The 14,632-nt window shown below is 52.3% G+C and overlaps 1 protein-coding gene across 4 annotated transcripts in view; it reads right to left on the bottom strand.

Moving 5' to 3' along the window:
• The window catches only part of TMEM266 (transmembrane protein 266), a 57,287-nt gene that overhangs the window by 3,056 nt on the left and 39,599 nt on the right, over positions 1-14,632 (bottom strand). For all 4 annotated transcript variants that reach the window (XM_077317266.1, XM_077317267.1, XM_077317265.1 and 1 more), the window contains 4 exons: positions 14,411-14,467; positions 13,469-13,607; positions 10,340-10,455; positions 7,929-8,118 (listed from right to left, as the gene is read on the bottom strand). In XM_077317266.1, the coding sequence (XP_077173381.1) occupies positions 7,929-8,118; positions 10,340-10,455; positions 13,469-13,607; positions 14,411-14,467 (502 nt within the window). The remainder of the gene's footprint in view (positions 1-7,928; positions 8,119-10,339; positions 10,456-13,468; positions 13,608-14,410; positions 14,468-14,632) is intronic.

Here is a 14,632-nt window from a genome sequence, read left to right on the forward strand (position 1 = left end):
GTGACACAAGGAGCAGGCCTCGGTCTGCTGGCAGGGGCTCATGGGAACTGTAGTGCAAGGACATCCGGAGAGCCGCAGTTTGGCCGCCCGCTCCACTGGTTTTCCGAAGCAGCCTGAAACAAAAAGTTATCCCAGCTTTCTTCCCCCTTGTGTGTGCGTTTCGAGCTTCAGAAAAGGCCCAAAACCGAAAAGCAATCTGATCTGCCCGCTTTGTGGCAGATCGCAAGCCTTAAAAGCAGCCTGTCTTTTAAAGTGCTTTAAAACACACACACACCACACAACAGGGGGCGAGGGGTGGGGGAAACCACACACAGTGATGCTACCCCTCTCACTTATCCCTCCGAGCCAGATCCCTCACACACATCCCCGGTCTCTCTGGCTACGGCCCCCTTCCTCACAGCACATTTGCGGTTTTGCAGGTGGAAAGAAACAGATGTTTCCCGTGGCAGCCTTTCCTCCCGCGCAACAAGGCCCAAGCCGCCGAGGCGCTCCGTACCTGGAACAGCGGCCGCGCGCCGGAGATGGCAATCTAACCTGACACTGAAAGGGAACATGGCTGCTTTCCTGCTTTCGCGGGCTCTTAAAAGCTTTCTTGGCCTCTGCTGATCTTTAAATGCCTGCAGTCAGAGGTGCGCTTTCTGCTAATGTCGGGGTTTAGGGAGAGCGGCCTCGGTGTGGCTCAAGGCGATACCGCTGGATCAGGAGTACACTGCGAGGCTTTTTAGCTATCTGCTGTCGAGACACGCGGCGTTTCGGCCATGCATAATTGATGCCGTAAATGCCGCGTACCCGTGGCGGTGGGGCCGGGGCTTGAATGTTATTCCAGAGACGGCCAGGAGCGCCCACGTGCCACTGGGTATCTTAGCGGAAGGGAGGGAAGGGAGACGGACAGGAAGGAGCGCTCGGGGTTTCGGGACCCAACTGTGTCGTAAATCTCGGGCAGGCTTGGGAGAACGGCTTGGAATTGAGGATTTGGGGGAAAGGACGGGCTCGCGGGAAGCTTGGTCGTTAGGTGACAGTTCCAGAAGGGATCTAAGCCTCCTGCAACTGGCTGCTGGAGCCTTTCCCCCGGCGCTGGTTCCATGCTCCAGAAGGCCCTAGCTGAAGAGGGTCCAGGGTCCCTTGCTGTTCCTCGACCCGTCAGGTGCTCTATTGCCTGTGCCCCACTCACAAACCTTCCCGTTGGCCCACCTCTGCAGCTGGGCTGGTCACTCCCAGCTACAATCAGCCCGCGCTGGGCAGCATGTGCGGCCATGAATATTAGTAGCAAGGCGCTCACGTGCGAACAAACTGGGGAAGGGCAGACGGTGAGATCAGCAGGCCCTGCTTTGAGCCCCAGGCCCCAGCCACTGGTCCCACCTCGGGGAGTCTTGATGCTGGCCTTGCCTCCTCCGTCCAGCAGAAGAGCCGCTTAAGATGGTGGAAGGCTGCGAAGACCGGAGGAAGGCTCCAGGCGTCAAAACCCTAGGGCGAGGGCGGCTGAACGGTGGCTCTCCGGATGCCCATGGACTACAAATCCCATGAGCCCCTGCCTGCAGCAAATCTCCATGCCAGCACACAAAAATCCCTGTCCTCGCGATTTCAGGGCTATAACGATGAGGGGATGGGAGGAAAGTTTACAATCCGTTACACAGAAAAGACAGGCAGAACAAAACAATATCTCAACAGGAATATCAGACCATCAAAACCAAACAATGGCATCGCATTACGTGGAGAGTAACGCAACGGCAAAGCCCCAGAGGGCATTTACAGGCGACGATTTCACCCTAATTGGAGGAGGGACTGGGCAGCCTAGCCTGCCTGGAAAACAGCAGGTAGTGATAGATCACCCTGCCGTTCTAGAGCGCCCTGTCGTTGACAGATACGATGAGTGGATCCAAATAAAGCCAGCCCGGCTTCTTTTCGAGCTGGGCCGGGTTTCGTAAGCTGAGACGGGCAAAGCAAGGATCCTCAGCCTTTTCGAGCCTGGGAATATCTGTGGGATTCCGCCCCAAAGGTGGCGGGCACAACTCCAAGATGGCCGCCGCAGGAGGCGGAGCCAAACCACACGGCGTCAGAGAGTGAGGTCATGGGTCACTTGAGCAGCGACCCCTCAACATTTCAGGCAGAACTTTTCTTTAACAGGCTGCCTTTTGTAGCGAGCGTACTGTATTAAAAATATTTTCTTGGATACACACAGCTTTATCTTCAGCCTTGCAGTAAAGAAACTTGGACTATTACGGCGGTGGCTGTCGGAATAACTTCTGCAAGTTTGCCTGGCCAATCAGCTCTCCAGTGGCCAGTCAGAAGCCCTGTTCTGACCAAACCCTGCCATCTTCTAAGTCTCAAGTCATGCATTTGCAAAGGAGACAAAACCACCCATTCCCGCTAAGGAATACAAGTGGAGACCCCTTTTCCTGCACCTACACTGAAATATTCAGAGGAATGATAAAATTAGGGGGCGCGGAGTCTCTTCTACGCCTGAAGATGACAACTTCCAGTTCTACAAAATAGAAGTCCTTCAACGCCGTCTGTCGAAGCAAATTCACGAGCTCTTCCTAGCGGCCTTAAAGATTTCATTGATGATTCTGCGTTCTCCGCCAGCCCTCTGGTGCAGGCGGTATTACTTAGTGCGTCTTCATGGTTTTTGATTTTTCCACTTTCTGAAGAACACCGTGGTCAAACGCATTTTCTTTCCTGCCTTCTAACAGATTGCTGCTGTTCCCATTGAATTTGGCCCACTGAAACCCAATTTTCTGTACAAGGCAGCTATTCTTCCTGTGCAGCAATAATTCTGGAGGTCTCCCTGCCCTGTCGGGTTTGGGCCTCAGCAATCCTGAACGCACTGGCTCAAATTCCGGCACCACCTGGCAGGGCTTCCTTCTCTGCATTAAAGAGTGAGGGTCTTTTGTGTCTCTCTTGGAGCTGAGAAAAGGACGCCGAATTGTACAAACAGGTACAGTTCCTCAATACTCCCTAAACAGCCGAGCCAGGGCATCTATAGGGCCACCTCTGCCCAGATGTTCCCACCTGCGATAACCGGGCAAGAGTCTGCTTGGCATGCTCACACTGACAGTTGGCAGAGAGGTGGGGGTGCCCAACAGGCCTTTCCCAGCTATTCTGCCCAGACTGTGTTTTCCCTCCCAAGCCCCATCTTCTCCAAGATCCTGATTTTTATTTCAGGAGGCTTTGGAGGGGATGGACAGAACGTTCCCAGCACTGCTTGCTTTTTACCCTTTGTTGCATCGATGTTGACATTGTAAGAAACGTTTTGAAGAAATAAAATACAGCTCTGGTACTCAAGAGGCTGCGTGTTGAGGGTTGGCCAGGTCCCCTTAGCTGCAGGCCGGAGATCAGGAGAGGGTAGGGTGGCCAGATGCAGGCTGGGAAACTCCTGGAGATTTTGGGATGCAGCCCACGGAAGAGAGGGACCTCAAATGCCAGAGCCCACCCTCCGAAGCATCCGTTTCCCCCAACGCCACTCCCGACTCCCCGTTCCGTCTGCCTTATCACGGCTTCCATTTAATAAGCTTACCATCTGTCTCCAGGGAGAATGTAATTAACCGCGGAAGGAGTCCCCGCGACTCGGGAGAAAACCGTCCTAATTGTTCTAATGGGAGGCCAGACAATGCTGGAGGAGCCGAGGAGAAAACTGGGGTGGCCTTTGAAAGGGTTTTTACGGGGACGCGCAAGAGTCGATGGTGCTCCTGCCGTAAAACTATTGTGCGACATCCAGGTCGTTTAGGACCTGTGGGAAATGTTCTCCCATCGCCCTGCTCATGGTTATCGGTCTGAGAGAGGCAGGGCGTGTTCTTCCTGAACCTGATGTGTTAACATCTCCATACCACCACCACCCCGTCATTAATCCATGCCAAACTCAGGCCGCCCCAAAATATTTACTGGTTCGTGATATTGGGCCTGATGGGCCAATGGGCCGACGTTACGACAGCTCTGAGTGTTTCTGGGTGCCCTCTCCTCCTCTTTCCCCTTGGCATTACCATAAATCCCAGGAGCCCAACAGGAAGCCTGAACACGACATGGATCTGACATGTCCCAGGATGTATTAGAATCCTAGAATCATAGAGTTGGAAGGGGCCACACAGGCCATCTAGTCATAGAATCATAGAATCATAGAGTTGGAAGGGGCCATACAGGCCATCTAGTCATAGAATCCTAGAATCATAGAGTTGGAAGGGGCCATGGAGGCCATCTAGTCATAGAATCCTAGAATCCTAGAGTTGGAAGGGGCCATACAGGCCATCTAGTCCAACCCCCTGCACTACACAGGATTAGCCCTAAGCATCCTAAAGCATCCAAGAAAAGTGTGTATCCAACCTTTGCTTGAAGACTGCCAGTGAGGGGGAGCTCGCCACCTCCTTAGGCAGCCTATTCCACTGCTGAACTACTCTGACTGTGAACAATTTTTTTCCTGATATCTAGCCTATATCGTTGTACTTGTAGTTTAAACCCATTACTGCGTGTCCTTTCCTCTGCCGCCAACGGGAACAGCATCCTGCCCTCCTCCAAGTGACAACCTTTCAAATACTTAAAGAGGGCTATCATGTCCCCTCTCAACCTCCTTTTCTCCAGGCTGAACATTCCCAAGTCCCTCAACCTATCTTCATAGGGCCTGGTCCCTTGGCCCCAGATCATCCTCGTCGCTCTCCTCTGTACCCTTTCAATTTTATCTACGTCCTTCTTGAAGTGAGGCCTCCAGAACGGCACACAGGACTCCAGGTGTGAGTACTGTGAGTACTGCATTGTTAAGTACTGTGCTTTAGCTCTGACCCGGATGGTCCAAGCTAGCCCGATCTCATCAGAACTCGGAAGCCAAGCCGGTCCGATTGTGATTAGTGCTTGGATGGGAGACCACCAAGGAAGTCCCGCAGAGGTAGGCTACAGCTAACCAACTCTGAACGTCTCTCACCTTGCAAATCCCACAGGGTTGCTGAGACTTGGATGCCAAAATAGAATTTAAGGAGGAGAGATTGGTGGAGATAAAAAGCAAAGCCAAACCGACCCTGATGCATGCTGGGCTGCTCCAGAGCTAAGCGCGTGTCTCTTTAGAAGCAGGCAGACTGTACAATTCTGGCCTTGCGTTACAGGCACAGCCACCGCACACAGGCTTGTGCAGCTCCCTACGGTGCATTAATTTAAGGGCTGCTCCGTAAAAACACCCTACCAACGAGGGTTAAAAAAAAAAAAAACCCAACACACACAACACACACAGAAGCAGCGCAAGTCTAACATTTCACTTGGAATTCTGTAACTCTTCATGGTTGCGGCCCAGGCTGAATGTTTTCATTGTTCCTCGGGGGCAGGGGAAGCAGAACTGGCTTGGGAGGGGGGTATCCCCTTTCGCGTTCATTTGGCAGGCTCGTTTGCTAAAAAGGCCATTGTTCGAGGGAGGAGAGAGGGGTCTGGAAGACCTTGAGGGGTCCTCGGAGCAGACTTGGCCCGGAAATTTATTGCCTCCTGCCTTCTCCGTGCCTCCCTTTCTCCAGGCAGACCTACGAAGGCCACGCAGTTCCCGGATGCCGCAAGGTAACCCGAAATCGGCCAAACGTGTTTCATGGCAGCAAGTCAAGCGGCTTGTGGAACGTGGAGCTTTCAGGGAATGGGGTCCTTGGAGTCCCTTGGGGAGCAAGTTTGCCACCCTCCAACCGTACACCCCAACACGGCATTCAAGATATGCGCCCGTGGCTTCCAGCTTAATGACAACAGCCCTTGAGGGGCACTGAACTGCTTGGTTTTAGTCCAGTAGACCTGCCTTCTCCAACCTTTTGACCACGGAGGAGGCTGGAACTAGGCCGGAAGGGACGTCAGCTGGCCCCGCCCCCCTGCCGTATTGGAGGAGGACTGGGGAGGGGGAGAAAAAGGAGGCGATTTGAGGCAGGAGTAGGTGGCTGGGCTCGGCCCTCTTTCCGAGGGGCGGTGACCATGCGAGAAAGCCGTCCTCGTGGGTAACGGAAGCGGCCGGCTCCCTGCTTTCACAGGCATGGCGGGAATAGCTTGTGGCCAAGTCCACTAAGGCAGGGAAAGGCCGGGGAGCTCTCATGGAGACCTGGTGGAGAATCCCTGCTATAGACCAATAAAGTTTTATGAGTACTATCTTTCAGAAGTCAGAACTCCTGTCACCTGCTTAGGCTCTCGAAAGGTTTCACCGCGAAAATCTTGTTTCCCGCTGCAGACCGACTGGGCTACTCTATGAAACTAAAGAGAACTTCATTTGTTTTTATTACAATCGCGGATCAGCGATAACACGGTCAAGGCATCGACCCACGGGAGAAGAAGAAGGAGGAGGAGGAGGAACTGTGCACGTAAGTGCAGCGGGGGGAAAAACACTGTGTAACCTTGTTGTAAACGCAGTTCCACAGGAGCACAAAAGCCTGGGAAGTACAAAAAGTCCAAGGCAGGTGCTCGGAAGCGCGATAATTTCAGAAGACCTCCTTGCAAATGGGCTCTGCTCTCATCCGCTGCGGGTGTAACCCTCGAGGAATATATGCATAAATGATAAAGTATTCCCCCGGAGGGCAGCTCTAAGAAATCTCTTCATAAGGGGGGGGAGGAATTAATGAGTCTCGATGTGACCCCCGTTTGGAAAGGCGGTGTGCCAGTGGAGCAACATTTGAACACAAAGTGCCTGTCAGTTGAGCGTGCGCGGTTTCGTGACAGGTATTCTCACGGGCTGCGGGAGAAATCCGGCCTCACCGTTCCCATGCTGGGGTCAACCAGTGGAAAACCACAAGGAGATGTTGACACAAGTGTTCAGCGGTCCTCTGGTGGGTTTCTGCCACTGCAGTTGTGGCACTGAGTTTGTAGCTGGGCAAGCCAGCCGTTAATACTGCCGTAACTTTGTGACGTAGCAACGTCTACGTCAACGTAAAAGAACGCCCGTTTCTTTTGTTCTCAGTGGCAGCCGGTGAATTAGAAGAAGTAGAAGAAGAGTTAGTTTTCATACCCTGCTTTTCTCTACCCAAAGGCGTCTCAAAGCGGCTTCCGATCGCCTTCCCTTCCTCTCCCCACGAGAGACACCCTGGGAGGTGAGCCTAAGAGAGTCCTGAGAGAAGCACGGCTGGCTCACAGTTGCCCAGTTTTTAGGGGAAGGAAGGCGGAAACCTACCTGGCGCTTAATTCCTGCGCCATTCCCACCGTCAAGGATGTACTCCAGACAAAGTCAAAATCCTACTGATTTCAAAGGGAGTGTTCCGCACAGGCTTAAATTCCTTCCCACCGGAAACCACCACGGGCTTAATCGTCACTGGACCGCGGGCTTGGCTTGTTCAACACCATTTGTACGTTTCTGAGCAAACCAACATACCGTTTTGCACAGTGTAGCAATTTGGCCATTAAAAACGGATGCAACCCTTGCCCCGCTGCAATCAACAGAAAAAGAACTTTGGCGGTCCCTCACCAGCGGCGACTTCTTGACCTCCCGACGCTAGGGTGGCCAACATCCAGGTGGGGCCTGGAGTTTTCCTAGAACTACCAGAGCTCTCCAGACTTAGAGATGAATGGCCCCCGGTGAAGTGGCGGGAAGGACAGACTCTATGACAGTGCATCTCCCACTAGGCGCTTTGGATTTCCCTCCCACCCTGCTTCTGCTGGCGGAAAGGGAAGCCCTTTCTGCTGGGGAAAGCAGATTTCCCTCCCACCCTGCTTCTGCTGGCGGAAAGGGAAGCCCTTTCTGCTGGGGAAACCAGAGAGGGAGCGGAAAGTGGAAGCGCCTTCTCCCCCTTCCAGTGAACAACTGTTCTCTTCATGTGCCCGAGACCCACCCATCTGCAAGGGCCCCAACAGGAGTTGGGCATTTAGCCCTGGAGTGTCCCCTGCATTGTGGTCCTGAAAAAATCGCCCCCCAGTCACTCCTTCCCGACGCAGGGGAGGGGTTGTCCCCGGCCCCTGCGGCAGTCCGGCGAGGAGGCCTCGGCGCGAGGAGCACTGCTCACCTCGAGGCGGACGCAGTTCGGTGATGTTCTCGGTCGCCTCGTCGTCGGAGTCTCCTGCCTCGGCCACCACTTTGTACCTGTTGCTGCTCTGCTTGTTGAGCATGTGAGGGACCTGCAGCGCCGCTTCCCTCTCCGCGGCCAGGTCCAGATCTTGCTGAGCCAGGTGTGCTCTCAGCTGCCGGATTTCAAACTGTGTCGGAGACAAGGGGGACGGGACGGGATGGGGAAAGAGAAGGTGGGCCTTTTTTTTAAAGGCTGTGGATAGACACTGGCACATGAAAACCTTTTACGTCAACAGACCGGGATCAAACCGGGTTCCTAGGAGACATCGAATAACAGAGCTTGTGTTTCCAATCTGTCTTGTTTCCTACAAGACGGAGCTCTTCTGCCAGGCGTACGGTTGAGGCCAGGGCAGAGCCCGGGTTCCATCTTAGATCCCTGAGATCCATGGGCCAGATCCCTCTCTTACCCTTGCTCTCCCCACAACAGACGCCCTGAAGAAGAGTTGTGTGCAAGCCGAAAGCCTGTGCCTTAAATAAGATGGGTGGGCAAACGTACCCCTCTTATTGTGGAATGCGGAGCGTCCTTAACTGAGAACCTGTCGCTAGGAAATCTTGAAGGCAGCAGAAAAAGGAGAAGAGCTAGCAAGGGACGGATCACGGAAGCCTTGGCTCTCGGGCTGCAAGACCCGAGCGGTGCTGTTAATGACAGGCTGTTTTGAAGATCATTAATTCATAAGAGTCGCCGTTAAGTTGGAAGAGACTTGACAGCGTTTTACAAACACGGACATCTCTATGACTCCGTGCGTTTCTGTCAGCGCTGAGTCCCAAAGTCACATTTCGACTTCTGGAAGAAAAAGACTAATATGAAAGTCTGGGAAGGGCCTGCAGGGAAGGGGGTGGCCAAACTGATTGGGTAGCAACCACAGTGAGTACAGCTCAGCTGCCTGGAGGTGCTCCCTGATCCCTTCCGGGTCAACTGAAGCCTGTTCAAGAAGCCGTCAAGAGGCTCTGCCCTGTATTGTTTTTGGGGAAAGAGTCAGCGAGCCCTCAAGGAGCACCAAACGGGCCCTAAAATGAAGGAAAGCAAGAGAGAGGCCCAACAGAGGAAAGAGAAAGAGTGGCGTTTGCCCACAGTGCCACAAGCCTCGGGTGCCACAAATCAGCTGGAGAGTGCCTACGGCTTTCTCTTTGCTCCCGTGATCCGAGAGGTCACGGCTCTTGCCAATCAGGGACTTGCGCAGTGGGAGAAAAATAATTCCGGCAGGCACGAGACCACCTAGCGGTTCAAAGAATTAGAACTGCAAACAGAGCCGAACTTTGGAGAACGTGTAACCAGAGTGGCTTTGCTGCCATCTTATGACCACCGGGTGGAAATGCACACGCCTAACCTTGCTTCCTCCCTTGCAGGAAGTGGCTCTCTGGGCTGCTCTCGCCAGCTAAGGGAAGTGCACCATAATGCATAACTCTTCCAGAGCCATGCGCGCGCATGCAGCGCACTAAGCAATTATTTATCAACAGCTATAAAAGGGCAGAAAGCAATACAGGCCTCGAGGGAAGCAGTTTTACGACTGGGGATATAAAACCAAGGGCCACCCCGCTGGTGTTTTACAATGTACATACACAGGGATGGGCTATCGGGGAATCCTAGACGCTCTCCTTTTAATGGGCCAAGCGGCCGGGGATGATTGGCGTCCCCGTGGGCAGATCAATGGACACTTTAACCAAGAGCTTGTTCCTCTCTCATGCAACAGCCATAATTCTGCTCTGTCCTATTAGTGCTTTCAGGACGGTGCGCCTTGCCCAAACACTCATCCGCCGCTGGGACGCCGTCCAATGCTTGGGCCGATGTTAGTGACTACACCAAGAAGGAAGGAAGGAAGGAAGGAAGGAAGGAAGGAAGGAAGGAAGGAAGGAAGGAAGGAAGGAAGGAAGGAAGGAAGGAAGGAGGGAGGGAGGAGGGAGGAGGGAGGGAGGGAGGGAGGGAGAAAGAGAGAAAGAGAGAAGAAGAAGGAAGGAAGGAAGGAAGGAAGGAAGGAAGGAAGGAAGGAAAGAAAGAAAGAAAGAAAGAAAGAAAGAAAGAAAGAAAGAAGAAAGAAGAAAGAAAGAAAGAAAGAAAGAAAGAAAGAAGAAAGAAAGAAAGAAAGAAAGAAAGAAAGAAAGAAAGAAGAAAGAAAGAAAGAAAGAAAGAAAGAAAGAAAGAAACAGTTGCAAATGATTTATGGGCTCTCCAGAAGAGCATGGACTACAATTCCCATGGGGGCTCACCAAGCTGTCCGTTAATTATTTCTTCTGCACATACAGCTATGTTCAGCTATGCACATACACTCATGCAGAGGTGACTTTTCTTTCTATGAAAATACGCGCTCTTACACGTGCACAAGCAGGCATGCACACGCGTCTGGACCTTACCCCTTGTTCTTGGCAGATCTGAGTTAGTCTTTCCAGCTGCTCGTCCTGGATGACTTTCGCCTTCTCATATTGTTGGATCACCATTTCCATCTCCACTTTGACTGGCAGTACATAAGCTGGAAGCAACAACAAAGCGGTCCGTGAGCTTACGGGAAGAGATGGCCGTAGCTCTTAAGAAGCCCAGCGACCCACTGGCTTCCTGAAAAGCCAACCCTTGCTTAGCCAGGGTAAAGCAGCCCGATTTAGCCAGGTCCTTAATAAGGTGACAGCTGACATCTCCAATTCAAGGATCAGGAAACAGTCAGCGTTTCCGAATTTTCATTGTTGTGGCGATGGCTTGGGGGGTTTCCCCCTTTTTCTGCATGCGTTTTGCTGCCTCTAGTGGTAAGTTTTTTTAGTGCACTGCTGCATGTCCGGCATGAAAAATCTGCCGGGAGATAGGCCGGACATACAGTGATGTAATACCCAAACGACCACTAGAGGCAGCAAAATATATACAGGAAAAAAACATCTCCCACAAACAATAAGGACACACAAGGAGAACGGTTAAGGGACCAGTGTTTGGAAAGGCCTCTGCCTTATCAGCATTAAGAAATAGGGACCCCAGGGTCATCTAGTCCACCCCTGCACAATGCAGGAACTCATCCTGTACGCATTCTGTCTAAAGAAACTTCACATGTAAAGTTGTAAACGACACGACAAAAGCGCACATCAACACAGGACATGACTGAGTCGGCACGAAACCTTTTTGAGTTGGGTTTATTTCAGTCTGAAATCCTATCGACTTAAGGAGAGCTGAGGCTCTGGGAGAAGAGCGTTCCATGCAGAATGCAAAGGCGTTGCCGGTAACAACCGTGGTGTTGCCAGTAACAACGAACTCCAGGCAAGAGGTTTGGGGAAGAACCTTTTTGGCTACCGGAGACCCGGGAGGGGCAATCCTTTGCGAAGTAGATGATGCTGACCTAGGTTCGACCAATGACCTACTAGTTTTGTAAATTATGTATATGCAGAGGTTACTCTTTCCTCCACAGTCATCCACCAGCTGCTCAGCAGTTCCCATGCTAAATTTAAAGTACTGGCTGTCACATATTCACAGCCTTGGACTCTCCTATCTATGGGACTGTCTCTCTCCCATCCTCGGCTATGACAGCTCTGCTCATCTGAGCAGAGCCTCCTGCAGGTTACAACCTGCGCATGGGTGAAATCGGCAACTGCCTGTGCGCATTCCTTCTTCACAGGGGCCCCTACCTTGAGGAATGGCATGCCTGGCTTTCCACAAGCCATGCAGAACTGAGTTATTCAGGATGGCTTTTCTAGGCAGGCAATAGAGCTGAGCTGTGCAAAATTATTCACCACATGCCTTGGATGAATGACCAGGGACTGTGGTTTGTGCTCCTGTGTACAATTCACGATACACCGGATTCTATGATGTAGTTTTGCGCGACTTAACGCCCTGTGTTAATGCCTACAATGTGCTTCGGTCTGGTTTTTGAGACGTCTGGGTGGCTCTGACACCCTAATCCTATTGCAGTGCGTATTGAATGCCCCTTCTTGTTTTGACTTGCTCCGTGGAATCCACCTTGAGTCCCAGTGAGGGAGGTGGATTAGAAATAAGAGAAATAAACAAGTGCGTACAAAGGGAGCACTCCGAGAGCAAATCTGACTCTCCTTTTTAAACCAAAATGACTTAATCGATGAGATTTCCGGGCCTGGATTTGTACGAAACAAGATGCCTCTGCTCCTACACACCCGTGTCCCAGATTTTTGCATACAATACCCGCAAACTCTGCCAATAAGAACATAAGAGAAGCCATGATCCTGCGTGAGCAGGGGGTTGGACTAGAGGGCCTGTATGGCCCCTTCCAACTCTATGATTCTAGGATTCTATGATTCTAGGTGGCCTGTATGGCCCCTTCCAACTCTATGATTCTATGATTCTATGAGCAGGGACTAGATGGCCTGTATGGCCCCTTCCAACTCTATGATTCTATGAGCAGGGGGTTGGACTAGATGGCCTGTATGGCCCCTTCCAACTCTATGATTCTATGATGACCTGGCCAATGGCCCATCCAGTCAAACGCTCTGTGGCACACAGTGGCCCAAACCCAGGGGCCAGCAGGAAGTCCACAAGTGGAGCCAGAACTTCAGAGGCCCTCCCACATCACGTGACTTTGGGCGGAAAAGTCACTCTGTGAGGGGAGGGGTGAGCACTCCTGGGAGTCTTTTTTGCTTTGAGCTGGCTAGTTATTTCTGTGTGGCAGGCCTGCGGTCTTCGCAGAACCCATGTGTGACTGCACAGAAACCACGAAGTTGAACATAACATAAGCCATGCTGGATCTGGTCAATGGCCCATCCAGCCCAACACACTCTGTGGCACACAGGGGCCAAACCCCAGGGGTCATCAGGAGGTCCACCAGCAGGGCCAGAACTCCAGAAGACTTCCCTCTGTCACCCTGCCCCGCAAGCACCAGGAAGACAGAACATCCCTGCCTCAGACAGAGGGCTCAATCTATAGCCCCTCATGGGCTTCTGCTCCAGATGTTGATCCAATCCCCTTTTGCAGCTGTCTATGATTGTCACCACCACCCTTTCCTGCAGCAGTGAATCCCATGCGTTAATGGCTCTTTGGCTCGGGCATCCCGGCTTCCGAGCCAAGAACGAGGTCTTAAACTCGCACTTTAGACTCTCCAAAGCCAACGGGCTTTCTTGGAAGGGAAGGGAAGGCGAATGTAAGCCGCTTTGAGCCTCCTTCAGGTAGGGAAAAGCGGCATATAAAAACCAACTCTTCTTCTTCTTCAGTAATCTCAGGGCTCTCTCAGCCTCCCTTCCCTCACAGGGTGTCTGTTGTGGGGAGAGGAAAGGGAAGGCGACTGTAAGATGCTTTGAGACTCCTTCAGGTAGGGAAAAGCGGCATATAAGAACCAATCTTCTTCTTCTTCTTGGTAACCCAGCTATTTCCGCCAAGAATTCTAGCCCTCCTATTTGCAAGTGGGGAAACCGAAGCCAAAGCCGACGGATGAGTTGTCACCGCCTCGACCCGAGCCAGCCAGCCGAATCCGAGCTTCCTGCTTCGAAGGAGCGAGAGGCGCAGACCCTGCGGAGAGGCTTCGGAGGGTGAAGGCGACTCACCGTCAATGATTCTCTTGACCCTCCAAATCCGCAGAGTGATGATAAGGCTGATGGCATCCCAGGGGCTGCTTGGGCCATTAGCCACGGTCGAAGCCACCATCGGTGCCAAGGACAGGATGATCACAGCACCATCAAATACCTAAGAGGAGGAAGACGTCACAAGGCAACGTTATTTTTCCGGAGGGATAAGAGCAAACTGTGGCCAGTGAGGCAAGGGTCAGGTCTAAGTCGAGCTACCCCCCTTCAATTCCTGGTCAACCTGTTTTTAGGATCTGCTGCACTGCTAACCCAAGAAATTCAGAGATGACTGTTCTTTGCCTTTGCCATGGGGAGGGGCTGTGGTTCAGGGGCAGAGCCTCTGCTTGGCAGGCAGGAGGTCCCAGGTTCAATCCCCGGCATCTCCAGTTAAAGGACCAGGCAGGTGGGGATGGGGAAGGCCTTGATCTGGGACCCTGGCTCAGGGGCAGAGCCTCTGCTTGGCAGGCAGAAGGTCCCAGGTTCAATCCCCGGCATCTCCAGTTAAAGGACCAGGCAGGAGGGGATGGGGAAGGCCTTGATCTGGGACCCTGGCTCAGGGGCAGAGCCTCTGCTTGGCCGGCAGAAGGTCCCAGGTTCAATCCCCGGCATCTCCAGTTAAAGGACCTGTCAGTGGTTGATGGGGGAGACTGCCCCCTGAGACCCTGGAGAACTATGAAGTGGGGCTGTGGCTTAGGGGTAGAGCTTCTGCTTGCCATGCTTCGAGCCTGTTACCAGGGAGGGGTAGCCAATAAATCCTAATAACATCAAATGCTGGCTGAGGACGTGCAGTTAATAAATATAACAACAATAAAGTAAACAGCAATAATTATGTGGCTCTGCTGATGGGCAAGTTAACTTTTGCCCGCAAGGAATGCTGCAGAGGCTGGGCGCATGATTCAAAGACAAAGAATACATTTGACTTACCTCTATTTTGTTTTCAATATAGTCCCATATGCCGAGGACCACAATTCTCAAAATAGTCTTGACCAAAAGGGACAGGACAGAAAAGAAAAGAGGGGTGGGGGGAAAAGCCATTTTAAAAATAGAAGCATTCTAAAGCTTCTTTAGCATTGTTCCACAGTCCAAACCAGCAGCCCTTTTCAACTTTTTGACCATGGAGGAGCTCCTGAAGTATTTTCCAGGCTC

This window comes from Paroedura picta, chromosome 18, assembly GCF_049243985.1.
Source record: "Paroedura picta isolate Pp20150507F chromosome 18, Ppicta_v3.0, whole genome shotgun sequence".
Classification (NCBI taxonomy): Eukaryota; Metazoa; Chordata; class Lepidosauria; order Squamata; family Gekkonidae; genus Paroedura; species Paroedura picta.